At 39.5% G+C, this 19463-nt stretch overlaps 1 protein-coding gene across 21 annotated transcripts in view; it reads right to left on the bottom strand.

The window, feature by feature from the left end:
* snap91a (synaptosome associated protein 91a) overlaps positions 1-19463 on the bottom strand; it is a 226535-nt gene that overhangs the window by 51647 nt on the left and 155425 nt on the right. For 7 of the 21 annotated variants that reach the window (XM_043685682.2, XM_087981635.1, XM_087981663.1 and 4 more), the window contains 6 exons: positions 15694-15708; positions 15374-15532; positions 6010-6111; positions 1423-1743; positions 1088-1171; positions 845-916 (listed from right to left, as the gene is read on the bottom strand). The exons of 1 other annotated variant lie outside the window; for it this stretch is intronic. In XM_043685682.2, the coding sequence (XP_043541617.1) occupies positions 845-916; positions 1088-1171; positions 1423-1743; positions 6010-6111; positions 15374-15532; positions 15694-15708 (753 nt within the window). The remainder of the gene's footprint in view (positions 1-844; positions 917-1087; positions 1172-1422; positions 1744-6009; positions 6112-15373; positions 15533-15693; positions 15709-19463) is intronic. 13 more of the 21 variants (XM_087981653.1, XM_087981672.1, XM_087981715.1 and 10 more) reach the window with 9 other exon arrangements.

Raw genomic sequence — 19463 nt, 5'->3', positions numbered from 1 at the left:
GAGAACACTGTACGGACCTGTTCTTATTGTTTGCAGAAAAGACTGCCCTGTATACGAATGCTTGTTGGAAGCTACAAATAATTAGGAACAAATAATTCACGCATGCATTCCCCACAGCAATGCCTCAACCAGAGCAGATTTAAAACATAATTGAACAAAAATTTGACGTTAACTGGTAGATTTTCCATGGCAACACCTCCAGCAGACTTCATTTGCCATCCAATCAGCACCTTTTCACTTATGTAATACAAATTGAATGTCTCCTTTGAAATGTGACATTCTGCACTTGTTCTGACAAGTGCAAGATGAGATGTATCAACATCTCTCTTTTGCCAGCAATACTCAAATACTGAGCTACCCAGCGTCTACAGATACCTAACAGCACAATATGCTGGCTATACATGAATGCTACAAGTGATTGTATGTGTTTGGGGGTCTGAGTTGGACAATTTAAATAATTGAGTTCCATTTTAAATACACGGCATGGAAATCATGCGCTCCCACATCAGCAAATACAGAACTATTGCTAGTGGAGAAAGTACCAAAACAACTTTCTCATCTTGTAAGCCACATTCTAGCTTCTATTGACATGGTTGCCAATTTAGTTGAAGTTAGAGTGCTTTTGCTCTGTGGATCTAGTCTCCTGAGGAATTGAATAGGGTTCTCCTGAGGAATTGAATAGGGTTCCCCTGACTCATTTGCTTAAAAGTCAGCAATCACAAAAAAATTAAAAAGTCAGTGACTGACCACTTTGCCCTAAGCATGAGCTTTAAAATTAATCTGTTCACATGGATACTGACACAATCTCCAAACATATGCGCTCAGAAAGAAGAGGATGACTCACCAGATAACAGATCAGCAGTAAGACTATTTTCAGGCAAAGGAGAGGCCCCACGAGAAGGGGTTGTAAAAGCATCTTTGGAAAGCGAAAGCAAATAAATATCAATAATTAAGAGATCAATTAATCCCTTTTCCAAAAAATGGTATTATACACAATTTTACATTTAAAATGGACTCCAAAGATTATATAAAATACTTGTAGATTTCTCAGTATCTGATGGGAACTGAACGTTTTCCTGTTTTGTACCTGATGCAAACAGGTCTACACTAGGAGTGGTTTCTGGTTTGGGAGTTGCAGGTGCATTTGGTTCAGGTATTGAATCAAACAAATCTAAGAGCAAAGATAAGAAACATTAATCTTCCATCCCCACGTGAAATCTCCACAGTAAAAGAATCTTGAATACATTTAAAAATCATTTAAAATATCTAATAACACAAGCTAACCTCTGACCAGAAATTATGTACACTCTCTCCAAGGACTTAAATAAGTTTGCAAAAAGTTTACAAGGTATTTAAAAAAACGTAATTTGCTGAATTATCACCATCTTAGATCAGAAATGCCAAGATAAAGAATAAAATTACCACCGAAAATATCAAGAACAGGTGCAGTGGTGGTGACAGTAGTATCAGCAGTTGTCGTGGTAAGAGGTGCAGTAGTAGTAGCAGTCGCAGTAATAGTAGTAGTAGTAGTAGTAGTAGTAGTAGCGGTCGCAGTAGCAGTAACAGTAACAGTCTCAGTCGTAGTCACACTAGTTGTTGTGCTGGTAATGGCACTGGTAGTTGTACTGGCAGTTGCACTGGTAGTGGGGGTAGTTGCAGGAACGCTGGCCTCAGCAGGCTTCATAGCAAAAAGGTCCAGTTCAGCAGCAGCCTCTGCACTACCTTCAGATGGTGCAAAAGGGTCTTTGGAAATGGACAGAGGTGGGAAAAAAGAAGGTCAGAGGATGGAAAGTAAAGGGTTTACAATCAAGAAACTAGGGTTAGCATCTACACAGCAGTGGAGTGATTTATTTCTCCATAAAGTAGTAAATGACACTTCATTAACCCTGTTACATACTTGTGTAATTAGTTCGAAAAGTTGCGTTTAAAAGAAGGTGGAAAAAGATACTTTTTTTGTCTTGCAGTCAAGATATTTTGCACGAATACCAAATTCAAGGGGAAAATAACATGCTTACTGCATAACAGGGAAGTGGGTTCTGCTTGGAGAGGCATCGCAATGCAGAATGCACCTATTAATGCTGATTGACAGTTACAGATTGGCTTTTTAAATTTTAAGTCAGACTGCTGCTGACTCAGGGGCTGATCAAACAGAGTCAACCTGCCTGCATTCTCTGTAGTGACACCTCTACCAAGCAAATGCTACTTGCCAAGCAATCACCACTTCCCTCTCATGCAGTAAAACTTTAGTTGTATTCTTGCAAAATGGCTTGATGAGTGCAAGACAAAAAAAACTTCAACAAAATGCTTTTATTTTAAATCAAGTTCAAGTTCAAATCTCCCAAATAACTATTTGTAGAAGGGTTAATTTACATTGGTAGGGAAACAACATACTATACATTCTTTGCACAGACAACCAAAATAATCACAAAATAATAGCAACACCTCATCAAATCAGGCAATTGTACTGATTAGGATGCTCAGTGATTTTAAAATATGTCAAAACCATTCCTTGTTAAAATAATTATTTTTCTAGTATTTTAGACTAAAATGCAAGTTTTGTACTTCAAAGTGGTGTTTTTATGCTTGGTGATATGAAGAATAATGGGACTGCTTTAGCAACAGCAGATAAAAAATATTTGGCTGAATCAGAGCAGGGCTATATTTGAACTCAAGCTGAACTTTAGACCTCAAACGAAGGCTGTGGGATGGAGAAGACAGATTTTCAACTTGCAGCTAAAAATCACCACCAATTAGTTAAAAATACATATTGCAGACCGCAGATGCGAAGTTTTTAGATTTGGTCTTCTCAATTTGGCAGTAAGTATGCCAGTTAAGTGCTTGATAGTTGTTCACTGATTTACATGACAGACAACTGGCTGGCTTCCATACCAGACCATTAAGGTATCTGAAGCATTATGGACAGGCAGGGAGGGTGATGATTGAGGATAGTACTGCCTGTACAAATACAGCGGACGCATCTCGAGGAAAGCAGGTTAGCTAGAAAAGAATCACTTTCAACAAGCTGAAATAAACAGTAAAACCTATTGGGTGGGAATTGAAGGGAGGAGCTAGGTAGCAGTTGGTCAAAGATTGTTGAGGGGCGAGGAGAAGAATACTCCTGGTGTCTTTTTTAAAAAGTTAAAAAAACTGACAAGTTTCTACGTGACTGTGTGCACTTTTTTTAAGGAATCATTAGTTAGGTCACTCAATACTCTCAGATGTGACTGAATTGCATGTTTAAATTGCATTTGGTCTCAGACCAGTTAAACAGCCTCATCTATTTAAGTAGAAAGTCTGGGTACACAAATGACACACAAAGGGCTGTCTGCTATATTTTCTGCAACCAGTCATCATTATACATGTAAGAAATGGTTAGTCAGTTGTTGCAAACTACCATTCAATCCTTCCCGATCACTTAAACTGGTTCCTTACAATTGAAGTCTCATCCACCACAATTCTACATAAATCCCAACCTATCAAATGGCTTTTATCACCATGAGGTTGGATTATTCTAACTGTTCCTTTGCTAGCCTGCCCTTCCCCAGAAATTCAACTTGTTCAGCACAGTCTTGTTCACCCATCAAACTTGTCGACCAAGAATGGCTCCTCCATTCCAATTCCTCAAATTCTTCCTGGCCTCTCATCACTCTACCTCTGTAATCTCCAGTCTTTTAAAAAAAATCATTGATATGGGCATCACTAGCTAAACCAGTATTAAGCTGATTGCCCAGAGTGGAGTTAAGAGCCAACCACCTTGCTGTATATCTGGTTTCACAGACTAGGTAAGAATGGCAGACTTCCATCCCTAAAAGGAGATTAGTGAACCAGCTGAAATTTTAACAACCATTAACATTAGTTACAAGGTTCTTAATAGGTTAGCTTTTAATGCAAGACTTTTTTGTAAAACTGGATTCAAATTCATATTGATAGAACACAAACCTGAGGTTCTGGATTACTAATCCAGTGACAGTGCAGTATATTGTCATCTTCCCCTGTTGCTATACTTTGCTTAATAGCCTTGACTTGACTTCTTCTGCAGCCTTGCCTCCTCACATCACCACTGAACCCATTGCTGATTTTAGCCTTTCCTAAGGTACTGCATTGCTAAACTTCTGTATCATTAAGACACATATTTATATAACAACCTCAATTACCTGAACGAGACAGGCACGGAGTACTTTGTTTGGATAACTGATTGTTAGGATAACGTTTTTATGGGACCTTGAGATCTTGTTCAGATAATCCAAAATTCAGATAAATGATGTTTGGATAATCGAGGTTGTTCTGTATATTACAACTTTCACAACACTGAACATTATATCCCAAAGCAGTTTACTGTCCATGAGATGCTTTGTGTCCATTGCTTTACGATCCTCTGGAACCAAAATATGCCATGTCACAAGGGATAAACTTCCCTGTTCTTTGAATAGGGCCTCCTCAGCTTGTATAACAACCAAAGTGTGCAAACAAGGCTTCAGTTTTCATGACTCACTCAAAAGAAAGCACTCAAGGCAGCAGTCTCTCAATGCACCACAAATATCTTGGCATCAATTTCCCGCTCAAATCAAAGATAGGTCACAAATCCATAACTATTTGCTTCATGGGAAAATGCAATTAACTGAAAGAAGGAAAGCTTCCAATTATCTTTCAAACTCTCGTTTTTTGCATTACAATTTCTATTCACCAAGATCATAAACTTGGCATTTTTACCAGGGTGGGGGGAATTAGGGTGCATAGCAGGACAGCGAGAGCCCAGAAATTCCAGGAGAGAAGAGATTTCTCCATTTCTCCCACAGCAGCCAATTTGAAAGGATGGGAAGCCAGAAGTAAGAAACTGCAGCTGTACTGTTGTTAGTTTTCCAGCAGTTGAGAAAGACTCGGCTTGCAGGAAAGTGATAGTTGGATAGAGGAGGGTTAGGATGCTGGCAATCTGGATAGACCAGAGGTTAATGGAGTCAACGAGGGATCATTGCCCAGGAGGTGGCACTGTAATAGGAAATGGAGGTGGGGTAGCTGCAATCATGGTGGTTACGGTGGTGGCGGAGGTGGGGCAGGGGGAAGCTGCAATCAACAGCTGAGAGGTCTTGAGGAAGCAATGATTAGTCCTACTCCTCTTTGCTCTCAGAGTGTTGCAACTATCATCCTGCTGGACACAACAGTTCTCTCCTTCATTTCACCAGTTCTGGAAAACTCAGCCAGCAGCTGTCATTTTTAAATCAAGTTCCCATATACACACAAACACATAACATAATTTAGACCAGTGGAGTTCCTGCAGAAGTGGCTTGAAAAACCACTTTTATCAATTCCCTGGGTTTATACCAATCTTATGTTAAAATTATGGGGGACCAGAATAGCCCAAAATTAGCTGTTTAATAAAAAAGCAAAATGTAATGTGGCAGAGATTAAACAATATGCTTATACTGGAAGTTTGTGGACACTGATCAAATGCTGTGCATATCAAAATTATGGTACCAGTTACTGCTTTAGCCAGATAGATTGCAGTGGTAACAGAAAAATACGTCACTCAGACTGTGCTGCACTGGTAGAGGATGTACGAAAGGATGTTGCCTGCAAAGAGTAAATTCTTGCAAGGGGGAAAACATTGGGGAAGAGATGCTGGAGGAAGGGAAACTCAAATGAGGAGAAGGAAAGCAGTTCAGGAATCAGTACAGAATTAGGCACTCAAATATTAGCTGTCAGAGCAATATAAAACAAAGAAAAATAGTGTTACAAATTTATGGGATAGTAGAAACATGGTGGGGACTGCTGACAACACACCCAAGGATATTTAGTTCTGTTATTAAGGATGCAAAAAAATGCCCATGCAATTTATAACACTGGATTATTTTTCTCTTTTACATAAAAAGCAAAGTACATAACAGTACATACTGTGAAAAGCAAACGACAAAATCTGAGAACTCAGGGTATCTTAAGAGAAATACCATGTCAGTAATGAATAACCAAAAATGTTAGTTCAGTGACAACTACAAGTAAACTGATAAGACCCACCAGTTCCAGCACATGCATCAAGCGCTGCTGCTGCAGGGGCTGCTGTTGCTCCCGCCCCTTCAGATGTTGTTGATTCTTCAGTAGGCGAAGCTGCAAATGCATCTAAGATGCATTACCAACACCATTCACAACAGAAAATGGGAGAGAAAAGCAAAAAGAAGGAGACAGGGATATACAGAGCAAGAAACAAGTCACAAATCTGTAAGCTAAAGGCAAATAAATGCCCCCATTTACAGTGTACAAATTCCCCAAAATTCAAGACAAATGTTGGAATTTTAGCCATGCAAGAAATCACTTTAAAAGGATGGATGGTTGAGAGTGGGAGTCGGAAGAGGGAAGAGTTCCGCTTTGTATTTCCCATTAGATAGCAACGATAAACAAATGTGAATCAGCATGTCAACGCTTCCCTCGGAAGTGTGCATTATTTTTGATTATGTATTCACATTTTAAAGCATCATATTTACCACTTTGATGGTAATTTAATGTGTGATTTTATAAATGAAACAATTTGTCAATCTACATCACTTAGCAAATTGTAACAAAATAGGTAAAGAAGTTATACACTACCAGAACGTCAATTTGTACTGTGTAATAGCAAGATAAAATTAGATTCTCCAAAGCAACTGGTATAATTCAGTTTTCACTTCATATCCCATGCTTGAACTCAAAGCACGATTTTCAACTTCAGTTAAGTCCTTGTAAGACACAAACACCTGTTTCTCCTCTTAGATACCTGAACCTCCAACTAAATAAACATGATGAGAATTAAAGCAAAAACAATAGTACATTACTAATTTGTCACAGCATCAAGGAAGACTGTTCTAAGGTGGGATGCTATGTTAATAAACTGAAACAATCCTATTCAAAGTCACAAATATCATCCGATACAATTGTGGATGCAATAAACATTCATTCATCGCTCTTGACTTGTTAATACATTTTGATTCATCTGATCATAATGTCTACCTCCAACACTACTACTTCTATCATCCACCTGGGTGGGTCTGCTCTCACCTAGTTCCATTTCTATCTGCCTTGTCTGCTCATTGCCTTTACAATCTCCTAGACAGTCTCTTTGGTCCCCACATGTTTCTTATCCACAAGGCACCCCTTAGCAACTATATGAAAGGTGCATACATTATTTTTGGAATTTGGATTTCAAATGGAGGTAGACGGTGTTGGTTATTTCTGTAAAAAGGTAACCTGTTTTTAAAACAAGAAAAGAGTTCTACAGCAAGAGTGATCTAAATCTAGCAGTCTGTTCGAAAGCAGATCTTTGTGACATTAATGGAAAGAGGCTTATGCTGTTGGGTTTACAACAGGCATAGTAAACATTTATGAAAAATTCATTTGGTGGTATGTTGTGTTTCAGTACTGGGTCAACGCTTATTGAGATGGTGTTATGGCGAGCTGCCTTCATAAACCACTTAGTCCATTTGCTGCAGGCACAACCTACTGGGAAAGTGACTCCTAAGAGTTTAATCCAACAACATTGGAAATATCTCACTCCACCTCCAAGTCAGGATGGTGCGAGTGACTTGGAGAGGAACCTGCAGGTGTGTTCCCATGGATCTATCACACTTGTCCTTCCGAATAGTACCTGTTGTTTGGAACGTGATGTCTGACCAGTTTTGGTGAGCGACATGCAAGGTCTTTGCTTTGTTTTAATTTCAGAAGAATCCAGAATTAAGTATTTTATTTATTTTAATTTAGAAGACATCAGTATTGAATTCAGAAGCAAGTTTAGCTTCTCTCCTGGACGTTCAGTATAGTTAACAGAATTCAGCAGAAAAGGTCAGTTTGAGAAGTTTCCCAACCAGGAGAATTTGATTAGAAATTTGCAAGTTACTTGAACTGAGAAAGGTTAAACTGTCAGCTGTGTGAAATGTTCACGTTGAGAGATTTGGAAATGACTCATCAAGAATCTAAGTTTCCACTTAGAGTTTAGATAGGGGTATTATTTCTTTAGAATTGACTCTGTAATGGAGTGTGTTGGAAAAGATTGAAAAACTTTGAATGCATTGTAGAAGAATATAATTCTCTTCTCTATTTAGTTTGCATTTTAAAAGAATCAGAGACAAACTTCTGTTTTTGTTGAAGAAAATCTGCAGCCTTGTGTGAATATTTCAGTTACCAACTATGTTAACTAACTAAACAAAAAAAAAAATTAGAATCTATCAAGCCAGGTTTCACTCTGGGACTTGACTTGTTAATTAGTACCATCAGCTGGGACACAACAATATCAGAAAAATACTATGTTGGCTTTCATGTGAACAGGGATTTTGCAGCTCTCGAACAAATCTGATTTGCCATACTGCTCATCAGATGTCAAGTATTAGATGCACAGAAATTTTCTCCAATTATATACTAGAGAAAATCAAAGTCGATAGTCTTCAATACCCATCACAGAAGCCCCTCAGTCCTTGAACAAAAGACTTCAATTTTAAAAGTGAAGATTTTTTTAAAAAAAAACAATTTTTCCCTCTAATTCTAGAATCCTTCATGAGGGAAAGTGTCCTCTCAACATTAATCCTGTCATACATCCTTAGAATCTCTCAAATTTGAATTCTTCACTATCTTTGCTTTTAAATAAAAAAGATCTCATTCATCCAAACTCCAATGAAAATTAACCAACCTGCTCAACAGCTCCAAATAAGCTTCCCAGGAATTAGTCATGTGAAACTTCTCAACTGCTTTCAATGTATGTGCATCCTTACTTTATGAAAAAGACCCAAACTACACACAATATTCTCAATGCTCAGTTACTATTCCCCCTTCATAAGTTTATTCATCTTAATTTGACTGTCCTCTCATTTCCATTCCATATATCACTTTACATGGTGTTGAATTTCATGTAATACTGCCTTAATGTCAGAAATAATAGATGTAAATGACATTCTAAGATCTTGATACTGGATAGCTCTGCACAACATAAATTAAAATTCAAACTTGGTGAGAAGATTTGTAGCTCGGGTGCTCGTTGCTGTGGTTCTGTTCGTCGAGCTGGAAGTTTTTGTTGCAAACGCTTCGTCCCCTGTCTAGGTGACATCCTCCGTGCTTGGGAGCCTCCTGTGAGGCGCTTCTGTGGTGTTTCCTCCGGCATTTATAGTGGCCTGTCCCTGCCGCTTCCGGTTGTCAGTTTCAGCTGTCTGCTGTAGTGGCCGGTATATTGGGTCCAGGTCGATGTGTTTGTTGATGGAGTTTGTGGATGAGTGCCATGCTTCTAGGAATTCCCTGGCTGTTTTGTTTGGCTTGCCCTATAATGGTAGTGTTGTCCACTACAGCGGACAGCTGAAACTGACAACCGGAAGCGGCAGGGACAGGCCACTATAAATGCCGGAGGAAACACTACAGAAGCGCTTCACAGGAGGCTCCCAAGCACTGAGGATGTCACCTAGACAGGGGACGAAACGTTTGGCAACAAAAACTTCCAGCTCGGCGAACAGAACCACAGCAATAAATTAAAATTCCATACATATGTAAAGTTAGTCTTTAATCCTACATGAGTTTCCTCTATCCTCACAGTCAAAATAAATTAGGATTTATTTTTAAACTTGTGTCACTAAGATTGGAATCATTTGTTCTATTGCTTTTGTTGCATCCTTCTACTGACTTACAGTTAAACTTTCCAAAGTTTTTCTCCAACAGCCTCAGCACTGAACTCTCACTTTCCACTTTGTTCTAAGCTCAACTTGTCTATGAGATTCATTATCATCTTTCACAACCCTATTCCAACAAAATATTGCCTTGTAGAAGCAAATTATTGCAGGTGCTGGAATCTACACTGAAAACAACAAAGTCTGGACATCACAGTAGGTCAGACAGCAACCATGGAAAAACAGCAAGCTAATGTTTAGAGTCTAGAGGACACTTCATCAGAGCCACCTTCCACGATTTCATGTTGGTAATATTGTAAAGCATTTCCTCTTCACTGGTCCTGCTGCCCTTCTTTACAAATTTGCTTTAAGCCCCTTCCTCTTAAAATACTCTCCCTTGACTACATTATTCAAGCAAACTACCATCCAATCACCAAACTTTTTTCTCTTCAAGTTCAAAACTTACATTTTCCTCAAATTCATGCCCAAATCACTCTAATCCCTCTTCTCCCCACTGTCAACACCAAATATTTCCAATTCCATAACCTTGCTTTCCATGTATATCTTAGCCCATCATGGCTGAAGCACTCACCCACACTTTAAGAAAAATTAGAACTTACTGCTCCCATGTTCATCACATTTGCTACACTCCATAAAAGTGAGGTCATCCAAACCTCAGCTTTCTACATCCTGATGCTCACCAATTAATTCACCTCTACAATCAGCTGAAGGAACAGCACTGCGAAAGCAAGTGCTTCCAAATAAACCTGTTGGGACTATAACCTGGTGTTGTGTGATTTTTAAACTTAATTCATCCATGACATACTCAATCTTAAAAATTCTAATCCTCATGCTCATCTTCCCATATGGTCTAACGGTTAGGATTCCTAGTTTTCACCAGGCAGCCCGGGTTCGACTCCCGGTATGGGAAGTACAATTTTAGGCACAGCACGGTGGCCCAGTGGTTAGCACTGCTGCCTCACAGCACCAGGGTCCCAGGTTTGATTCCAGCCTCAGGCGACTGTCTATGTTGAGTTTGCACATTCTCCCAGTGTCTGACTGGGTTTCCCCCAGTTTCCTCCAACAGTCCAAAGATGTGCATCTCAGGTGAACTGGCCATGCGAAATTGCCCATAGTATTAGGTGCATTAGTCAGAGGGAAATGGGTCTGGGTGGGTTACTCTTCGGAGGGTCGGTGTGGACTTGTTGGGCCGAAGGGCCTGTTTCCACACTGTAGGGAATGTAATCTAATCTAAATCCATCAAAAGGGGTGCTGCCCATATGTCATTTCAAATTCTGTAGTCCTGAGAACTGTGCACCTTCCATTCCACCTTGTGCAGCCTAGCACCCTTTATCCCATGTTTGCTAGTTTTACTTTCAGCAGTAGAGACTTCAAGCTCTAAACATCTCTATTTCTTCATATTGTTTTTCACAACACTTTTGATTACTTATCCTGATGTCTCTTTGCTCAGCTAGATTTTTATTTGATAATACTCGAAGTAGCTTGAGACACGTGGCTACAATAAAAAAGCTGTTTTTGTTGCCAATTCATAGTATATTCAACTTATGTTGGCATGGCAACAGTTAACACGCCACAAATTTTACCTATGGATCAGTACGACAACAGCATTGACAAGTCTCCAGATTTTATCATTTAATGAGCTTCAATTTAACTTCTCACAGAACTAACAAGAGGACATTACATAGCTTTCAGTCAACAACTTGCAAGCGGTTTGGTTTTACACCAGAATTTGAAAGAACTGCTTAAAAAATAGACTTATTCTGTATTATTTAAGACTGAATGTCCTGCATTATATTATGTTTCCCTGAAAAGACATAATTAAACACGTGCACAAGATATATTTATAGCACTTTTGTTGAGTGATTTTTTCCAACTACAAACATGAGATGTAAAATATTATTGCTTACATATTAGCAATGTTAGTTAATGAACTTACAAAAGTTATGGTCAGGTTAAGACTTCCAGAATGCTTATCTTGTGCAGGAATGGAATAAAAGTCATTATTTAGTGAAAATACAACTGAAGCTATTGTGTGCTTGGTCAAACTTTTGAGTCCACTTTTCTAATTTACAGGCTTAACTAGCCCAGTTGCAAAGAATTTTATTGTAAAAGGACAGGTTTGAAAAGTATGTTTCATTTAAGCAAAATTATGATAGCTACAGGACCTGCATTTTCCTACTGCTCACACATTCCACGCTTTAAACAATGATAGACCAGTCAATGTAAATGCATTGGAATAACTATTATGACTATATTCTTGTCATAATTGGTGTTCATCAATAGCATGAAACAGAATTTTACAAAAGGACTCTACACTGAGCATCAACTAAAAAAAAGTTACATCACAAACCTTACAAAAGAACAGGCACAGAAAACCAGCAAGGAACTACTGGATGGCCTTAAGGCCAAAATGTCAAATGCTTTCAAGAGGAGGAGTCAGATATAGTACCGAGGGCCAAAGAGATCAAAGGAGATGGAGAGAAAGCAGGAATAGGGTACTGAGTTGGATGATCACATTGAATGGTGGAGCAGGTTTTAAAGGGCTAATGGCCTATATCTGTTTCAATTTTCTATGTTTCTAAAGTGGTTTAAAAGGTACTTGTACAACAAAAAAAGACAAAAGAAATGTGTTAAGTTTCTCATTTCTGATAGCTAATCAATCCTTTGTAAAAACCTTGTTCTAATGCCTTCCATAAAACTGTAACATCATTATTTTGACATATGCCCTAATGTAGATGACAGAAAGCTGTGTGAACTGAAATGAGGACGCAGAGATGTTACAGTGCAACTTGGATGGGCTGAATACATGGGGAAACATGGTAGATGCAGTATCATGTATATAAATGTATGGTTATCCATCTTTGGTAGCAAATATAGGAAGGCAGATTATTATTTGAATGTTTGTAAATTGAGATGGAGAAATGTTCAATGAGACCTGGTATCTTCATGCATCAGTCACTGAAGGCAAACGCGCAGGTGCAACAGGCAAAACACATTGGCCCCCAAAGAAGATCCAAGAGGAATAAGGAGGTCTCGCACTGGTTAGGCCACACCTGGAATATTGTACACGGTTTGGTTCCCTTATCTAGGGAGGATACTTCTTGCTATAGAGGAAGTGCAGCAAAGGTTTATCAAATTGATTCATGGGATGGTGGGACTGACATATGAGGAGGGATTGCATTCTTTAGAATTGAATTCACTGGATTTTAGAAAAACAAAGAAAATCTCAAACTTATAAAATTCTAACAGAACAAGGCAGGATAGTCACAGGAAGGATGTTCCCAATGATGGCCGTGGTGGTGGCCGAGATGAGGAGAAAGTTCTTCACCCAGAAAGTGGTGAGCCTCTGGATTTCATTTCCACAGAAGTGGTTGACACTAAATCATTGTGCATTTTCAAAAAGGAGATAGATATAGCTGTTGCAGCTAAGGAGATATATTTTGGGCAGGGGAAGAGGAGGACAGAATCAGACCATTGAGCTTGATGATCAGCCATGATCATGTTGAATGGCAGAGCAGGCTCGAAGGGTTGAATGGTCAAATGTTTCAATGTGTGATAAAATTGAATTGATCTGAAGCATGAGGCTATCAATCATCTCAGGAAACTGAAAAGGACCAACAGCATGGAATCTAGAAAAACAAGCCTATCAGAAATCTCGCAGGATCTACTGAATCCTGAATCCTTTAGCAAGCCACAACTGGTCAGTGTTACGAATGGGCTGGGCAGACAGGTCCTCAGCACAAAGTCACTGTCAAGAAACAGAGAAGACCGAGGAAGATTGGGCCTTTATCTGGACAATGCTGGGGATAAGAGGCAGACCAAAGGCTGTGGTCAGGGGAAATCAGAGGTCAGAAACAGATCAATATTCAAATATGGAGAGCCAAGAAAATTGGCTAGCTTGCAGAGGTACTCATGGGGCTTATCAAGCAGATAGATGGATTCACAGAGGAAAGTCACTCATCTCCTGGACTTCAGAGCCTGGCTTCCTGTGTAAATGTTAGGTTTCCCAAGGGAACCAAAAACTCAGCCAGCAGAATTATGTTGGAACTAATGGTTCCAATGAGCATGCTGCCTCATTCGAATACTTAAATTACTACCTTGCCTCTTGTGAGGGTATTGTTTTCTTGGTCATGCCCCACCTCAAAAGAAGTTAGAGGTAGTGTAGGTTCAGGATTCAAAATTTTAATTTACATTTTAAAAGAGCCATTTTGAAGGTCTAGTATTTGCTCTACAAATTGCTTCTCTCTCCAAAGATGCTACCTGACAGTTTTTTTGCTTTGCTAGGTTTCATTGATTCACAGTAGTAGACTTTAAAAGTAGGAAAATCCTAATATACCAGTTAATATTTTTATAAATTCCCTCAAACATTATCACAACAAAATCAACTTTCTCCTTTTATACAGAGGTCTGTGTTCAAACAAATTTCTATACAGTGGGTATATTTGCCACTCTTAAGGTGTCAAAAAGTGTGGCGCTGGAAAAGCACAGGTCAGGCAGCATCTAAGGAGGAGAGTGGACATTTTGGGCAAAAGCTTCTCATCAGGAACGTTCCTGAGATGATGAGGTTGCCGATGGTCTGGGAGATGATGGTTTGTTGATGGGAAGTGAAGTCGTGGTCGAGGGGGCGGTAGGAGGAAGTGAGTTGGTACCTGGCTTTAGCAATGTAGAGGTCCGTGCACCAAACTACCACTGTGCCCCACCTTGTCCGCTGATTTAATCGTGAAATTGGGTTTGAAGTGGAGGGCTGCACTTTGAGGGTGAGAAGTTGGAGTGGGGTGAGAGGGGTGGACATTGTTGAGGTGGTCAATGTCACAGCAGCAGTAGAGGATGAAGAGGTTGAGGATAGGTAACAGATCAGGATGGGGTGTCTAAGAGGATGGAGTATGTTTGAGGTGGGAGAAGGAGTCCTCGGAGGGTGGGTGAAAGTCACGATTGAAAAAGTAAGCTCAGAGTCGGAGGCACTCTTAAGGTGTCTCAACAATCAAGATTAGATTTTCCTCACTTAAGTGCAAGTCCGACCTTGAGAGCTGACACACAATCAGATTGGATTTCTGTTGTCTGAGCAATATTAGTTGCAGCAGTGGCCAGGACTAGGACGGCAACAGCCCTGTAATTCAAAGTTCCTAAGTCCAGATGTATACTGGAGAAAATGGAGAGCCAGGCAAGTGGGGACCTTGATGAAGAGACCAGGGTGGAAGGAAGTACCTGTAGAAGCAGACATATGGGGCTGGGGGTGGGAGAACGGATTTTGAGTAAAGCACCATCACCTTCATTCCCAAAAGAGTCTTAGAGCAGTTTGATCTGTCAGGTTTCAACATTTTCTTGAACTTTTAAATAGTCAAACATGGAGGTGGAGTGTGAAATGACACACTGTAGCCAATAAGTGGGAGGGAAGCAAGAAGGCTTCTGGGAAATTTTACTGCGAACACCCCCACCGCCATCCTAAACATACCGACAAAAGGTTGTAATGTTTTGCCAAATAAAATAAATGTCGAGGTGACTCACATATGAGAATTGTAAAGATCATTTAAAAATTCAGGTCATTTGGTTTTGCAGAAGACTTGACCAAACATTCACAATCATCATTTACTTTCAACAAATAACAGTTCAACATGACAACAGCAGGTATTTCTTTTATCAACTGTAGTCAAGTAAAGTGCAGAAATTCTTAATGCATGAGCTAAAATCCTTCCTATTGTGCAGACACCTGTATCATGGATAAAAGAGGCAAAAACACCTGAACTGACCTCCAAAAAGATCCAAATCACTGGTTGTTGCTGTAGTAGCAGGAGCAGGTGTAGGAGTTTCAGCGGTTGTAGGAGGAGTGGTCAGGGAGGCTTCTGCTACAAATGGATCAGAAGGTTGTGCCTCAGAGGCATTAGGGAGGGCAGGAGAAGTCAAAGAATCTGTATTACGAGCAGCAAAAGTAAGAAGGGGAAGAAAACTGATAAAAATGTTCACTTGAAGCCAAATTCCAATCATGTAGCTTACCAAACAATGCTACCATTAATGATGTAATTGCGAGAAAATGTTAACAAATTTGAATAAAATATATTAAATTACTCACCTTCACCTAAAAGATCTGTCCATTGCAATGACGCAGATTAAAGAAAGTGTAAAGAGATAATGGTTCAAAACAGGTCTCATTTGTATTCAAAGAACGTCAATAAAATAAGGATTTTTGGGACAGTTTTCCTCTTAAGCTCATGTATAACAGCCAAGTTAAAATTATTTACCGACAGTACCACAAACAACGCAACATTCAATATTACTATATCATCCTTTTCACCCAAAATTATCAAAATTTTTGCAAATTATTTGTTAGTTTACTGACAACGTTTCAGAATAAAACACAAATTGATGCCACCTGAAATTTTGAAACAAGATGGCAAAATAGAACTCCTAAATAATCTTTTCTTTCATCAAAGAAAGCTTTTTTTAAGAAAAGCAGAGATGATATTAGGTGCTTGGAACATATTGCCAGGCAGGCGGTAGAAGCAGATATGTCAGTGGCATTTAGGCAGACACATTAACAGATAAGGAAGAGAGGGGCACATGGGTCTTGTGCAACCTGATGGGATTCATATAGAATGGCATCATAATCAGCATAGATGTGGTGGGCTAAAAGGCTTGTAATGAGATGTTAAGTAACTGACAGAATCTAAAATGACTTAAAGTGATCATGTCAACATGTTTATCATTTCAACCTTACCTAAAAAGTTTAAAAGTTTCAAATATATTATTACCAGTACAATAAAGTTTTTAACTTAAATTATTTTCTATATTTGATAGCATCAGAAAGGTTGCATGTTCATGCCACACACAGGAATTCAATTTTTATTCATTTGTACTTTACAGTTTTACAGCAGTGAATGTAACCTGTAATGCAATAAGTAACACAACACATTTATGATATAATATGCAACAGATACTGTTTGATATGTATGAAGTCAGAATATTTTTTCTTGAAATGCCATATTTGAACATTCCAAAAACATTACTGCTAATGCCAAGAATACTGTAACTAAATTATCAATCTGTATTTTGCTTTGATATTGAGCACTGCCAATACCGTAGATCAGCCTGTAAATCAGTAGGTAACAATTGCAGATAGCTTAATCATCAAATTGGAAAACAGAACCCTGAGATGTCTAAAGTGATATGGTACTGATTCAATATCACAACGCAAACTATTTATCGTCAGAGTCAGTTGTACAGTACAGAAACAAACCCTCCGGTCCAACTCGTCCATGTTGACCAGATATCCCAACCTAACCTAATTCCACTTGCCAGCACCCAGCACATATCCCTCTTAAACCTTTCCTATTCATGTACCCACCCAGATGTCTTTTAAATAAATATTGTATTTGTACCAGCCTCCACCACTTCTTCTGGCAGCTCACTCCATACAGGTACCACCCTTTGTGTGGGAAGGTTGCCCCTTAGATCTTTTCCCCCCTCACTCTAAACCTATACCCTCTAGCTCGGGACTCACCCAAACCCAGGGAAAAGACGTTGTCTATTTATCCTATTCATGCCCCTCATGATTTTATAAACCTCTATAAGGTCACCTCTCAGCCCCTGACACTCCAGGGAAAATAGCCCAAACCTATTCAGCTCAAATCCTCCAACCCTGGCAACATCCCTATAAATCTTTTCTGAACCCTTTCAAGTTTCAAAACATTCCTCTGATAGGAGGGAGACCAGAATTCCACGCAATACTCAAAGTGACCTAACTAATATCCTGTAGAGCCACAACGTGACCTGCCAACTCCTAAACTCAATGCTCTGACCAATAAAGAAAAGCATATTAAATGCCTTCTTCACTATCCTATCTACTGTGACTCCACTTTCAAGGAACTATGGACTTGAACTCTAAGGTCTCTTTGTTCAGCACCACTCACCAGGATCTTAGCATTGTGTGTATACGTCCTGCCCGGTTTTGCCTTTCCAAAATGCAGCATCTCACACTTATCAAAATTAAACTCCATCTGTCACTCCTTGGCCCATCTGATCAAGATCCCTTTGTACTCTCCAGAACCTTCTTCACGGTCCACTACATCTCCAAATTTGATGTTATCTGCAAACATACTAATTATACATCCAATGTTCACATGCACATAATTTCTATAAATGACAAAAAGCAATGGACCGAGCATCAATCCTTGGGACACACCATTGGTCACAGTTTTCCAGTCTGAAAAGCAACCCTCCACCACCACCCTGTCTTCTATCTTCAACCCAGTTCTGTATCCAAATGGCCAGTTCTCCGTGTAATCCACGTGATCGAACCTTGCTAACCAGTGTACCACGAGGAACCTTGTCGAACGCCTCATTGAAGTCCATATAGATCACATCTACCGCTCTGCCCTCATCAATCCTCTTTGTTACTTCATCAAAAACTCAATCAAGTTAGCGAGACATGATTTCCCACACACAAAGCCATGCTGACTATCCCTAATCAGCCCCTGCCTTTCCAAATATGTGTAAATCCTGTCCCTCAGGATTGCCTCCAACAACGTGCCCACCAACGATGTCAGGCTCACTGGTCAATAGTTCTCTGGCTTTTCCTGATCACCTGAAACAGTGGCACCACGTTCGCTAACCTCCAGTCTTCCGGGACCTCACCGGTGACTATTGATGATCCAAATACCTCAGCAAGGGGCCCTGCAATCACTTCCCTAGCTTCCCACAGAGTTCTAGGTTACACCTGCAGATTTATCCACTTTTATGCATTTTACAACATCCAGCACCACCACCTCTGTAATATGGACATTTTTACGCTGCCACCATTTATTTCCCCACATTCTGTATCTTCCATGTTCTTCTTCACATTAAACACTGGTGGAAAATACCTGTTTAGTATCTCTCGCATTTCCTACATTGCCACAGAAAGGCCGTCTTGCTGATCTTTGAGGGGTCTTATTCTGTCCCTAGTTACCCTTTTGTCCTTAATGAATTTGTAAAGTCCCTTGGATTCTCCTTCACCCTATTTGCCAAAGTTATTTCATGGCCCCTTTTTTGCTCTCCTGATTTCCCTCTTAAGTACACTCCTTCTGCCTTTATACTCTAAAGGATTCATACCTGATGTATGCTTCCTACTTTTTCTCAACTAAAACCTTAATTTCTCTAGTCATCATGCATTTTCTTCAGCTGCCAGCCTTACCTTTCACCCTAACAGGAATATAGAGTCTCTGAACTCTCATTATCTCATTTTTGAATGCTTCCCATTTTCTAGCCATTCCTTTATTTGTGAACATCCACATCCAATAAACTTTTGAAAGTTCTTGCCTAATACTGTCAAAATAGGCCTTCCTCCAAATTAGAACTTGAACTTTTAGATCCGGTCTATCCTTTTCCATCACTATTTTAAAACTAATAGCATTATGGTTGCTAACCCAAAGTGCACCCCTACTGACACCTCAGTCACTTGTCCTGCCTCATTTCCTAGAGGTAGGCCAAGTTTTACACCTTCTCAAGTAGGTACATCCACATCCCGAATTAGGAAATTTTCTTGTACATACTTAATTCCTCTCCATCTAAACCCTTAACACTACGGCAATCCCAGTCGAAGTTAAAATCCCCTACCATTAACACTTACAGATAATTGAGATCGCCTTACAAATTAGTTTTTCAATTTCCTGCTGACTTACTGGGAGGTCTATAGAACAATTCCAATAAGGCAATCATCCCTTTTTCATTTCAGGTCCACCCAAACAACTTCCCTGGACATATTCCAGGAATATTTTAAGTATAGCTGTAATGTTATTCCTTATCAAAAATGCCACCCCCCTTTCTTTCAGTCCTATAGCGTGTGTGTCCTGGAACATTAAGCTA

The sequence above is a fragment of the Chiloscyllium plagiosum genome, unplaced genomic scaffold (assembly GCF_037043375.1).
Source record: "Chiloscyllium plagiosum isolate Xiang-an unplaced genomic scaffold, Cpla_swu_hap1 HiC_scaffold_3, whole genome shotgun sequence".
Lineage (NCBI taxonomy): Eukaryota > Metazoa > Chordata > Chondrichthyes > Orectolobiformes > Hemiscylliidae > Chiloscyllium > Chiloscyllium plagiosum.
The sequence above is the reverse complement of the archived record's forward strand: the minus strand, read 5'-3'. Positions and strand labels throughout refer to the sequence as shown.